Raw genomic sequence first — 1481 nt, forward strand, 5'->3', positions numbered from 1 at the left:
CAAAATTTCCACTAAAGTAATAAACTTTTGAGTAGTAAACATAAAAGTTTTGAACAACCAAAAGGGTGAATAAAATGTAAATTTTTGGGTGAACTAATTATATAAACTTTTTTTCTCTATTCCAGTTTTATCAGCACACATAGGCTACGTTTAAATAAAGCATTTTATTAAAACGCAAGGAACGTTTATTAGTTTAAGTTTTTGCTTTTAAATGAGCTAAATCACGGCTCCAGCAAACTGAACATACATTAAATTATCCTTATTAATAAAACAGTAATAAACAGCGGCTTCTTTAAAGGATGAAATATGCAGTCGCGGTCTGTCATATTAGACCGTAAAATCTAAAGCTCTGCTGAAGCGAGCGATTCGCGAAAATGACTCGGATTTCCCATCACAAGCGGGTTGAAGCTGCAGCGCGCATGCGCTCTAGTCGCGCCCAATACGGTCTCAATAGGTGCACTATTTGGCAGCGTGTCCTGTGCGTGATCACACACACATATATGCATACAGACTCAAAACACGCTCGCGCTGGTTCTGGTGCGCTTCCCTTACCTGATCTCATCCGGAGGCTCCATAACCGGGGCCGAATCGACGGGAGTGCTCTCCGTTCACCCGTGCATGAAACAGGACATGTCCAGGAAAAGAGAGGTCGACTTTGCAAAGACTGGTGTGTGATATGAGTCCCGGTGCACACGTTCTTTCTCTACCCGTCTGCAGAGTTGAGGCTCGCCTGTGTGTGCACTGACGCCATGTTTCCAGCAGCGAGCCGCTGATGAGGGAGTGACACACACTGACTCTACGGCAGCTCGTGCAGTACACCAGACCCGCTGCTGCCTGCGACCGACCGGATTACGGCCGCCCCGTTCAGACGCTCCCAGGAACTGCAGAAAAAAAGACCTTACTGATCCATCTGCCAGATTTTGACCTACGCTTTCGGATATAGGGGCGCACAAATGCATTGTCCACATCCCTTAAAATAGCATAATAATGTAATTTTATAAAAGGCATGTTTCTTTCGTAACTGTAGCTCTGTCAAAGTCAAAGTCTGCTTTATTGTCAATTCTGCCACATGTACAGCACATGCATACAGAGAATTGAAATTGCGTTACTCTCAGACCCTTGGTGCATACAGTTAACACTAACAGTAGACATAATACAGATAAATACAGTTTAAATATATATAAAATACAACCTATACAATATACAAATAAGGACATTGTCAAAAAAGTGGCATAAGGCCATTACCGCGGGAAGTAGGGGTGCTGGAGTGTAGCCCACGAAAAAATGGGGGTGCTGGGGGTGCGGTGTTAAAAATAAATGAATGAACAATATGTAATACAAAATAAATAATATCAATTTTATTAATTAGTATATTCATTAAAATTCATTGAAAAAAGTAGCCTACGCCTACAATGACAAGAAGCAACGGCTACATATGAGTTAAGTTGAATCAAATTGACTGTGAAAGTCGTTTCAACTGA

The 1481-nt window shown here is 41.7% G+C and overlaps 1 protein-coding gene across 3 annotated transcripts in view; it reads right to left on the minus strand.

The window, feature by feature from the left end:
- map3k4 (mitogen-activated protein kinase kinase kinase 4) overlaps nucleotides 1–1028 on the minus strand; it is a 34021-nt gene extending 32993 nt beyond the window's left edge. For all 3 annotated transcript variants that reach the window (XM_016295577.1, XM_016295578.1, XM_016295574.1), the window contains exon 1: nucleotides 553–1028. In XM_016295577.1, coding sequence (XP_016151063.1) covers nucleotides 553–575 — 23 coding nt within the window. In that variant the 5' untranslated portion in view covers nucleotides 576–1028. The remainder of the gene's footprint in view (nucleotides 1–552) is intronic.
- Nucleotides 1029–1481: the final 453 nt, after the last annotated feature.

The sequence above is a fragment of the Sinocyclocheilus grahami genome, unplaced genomic scaffold, assembly GCF_001515645.1.
Source record: "Sinocyclocheilus grahami isolate Dianchi unplaced genomic scaffold, SAMN03320097.WGS_v1.1 scaffold338.1, whole genome shotgun sequence".
Taxonomy (NCBI): domain Eukaryota; kingdom Metazoa; phylum Chordata; class Actinopteri; order Cypriniformes; family Cyprinidae; genus Sinocyclocheilus; species Sinocyclocheilus grahami.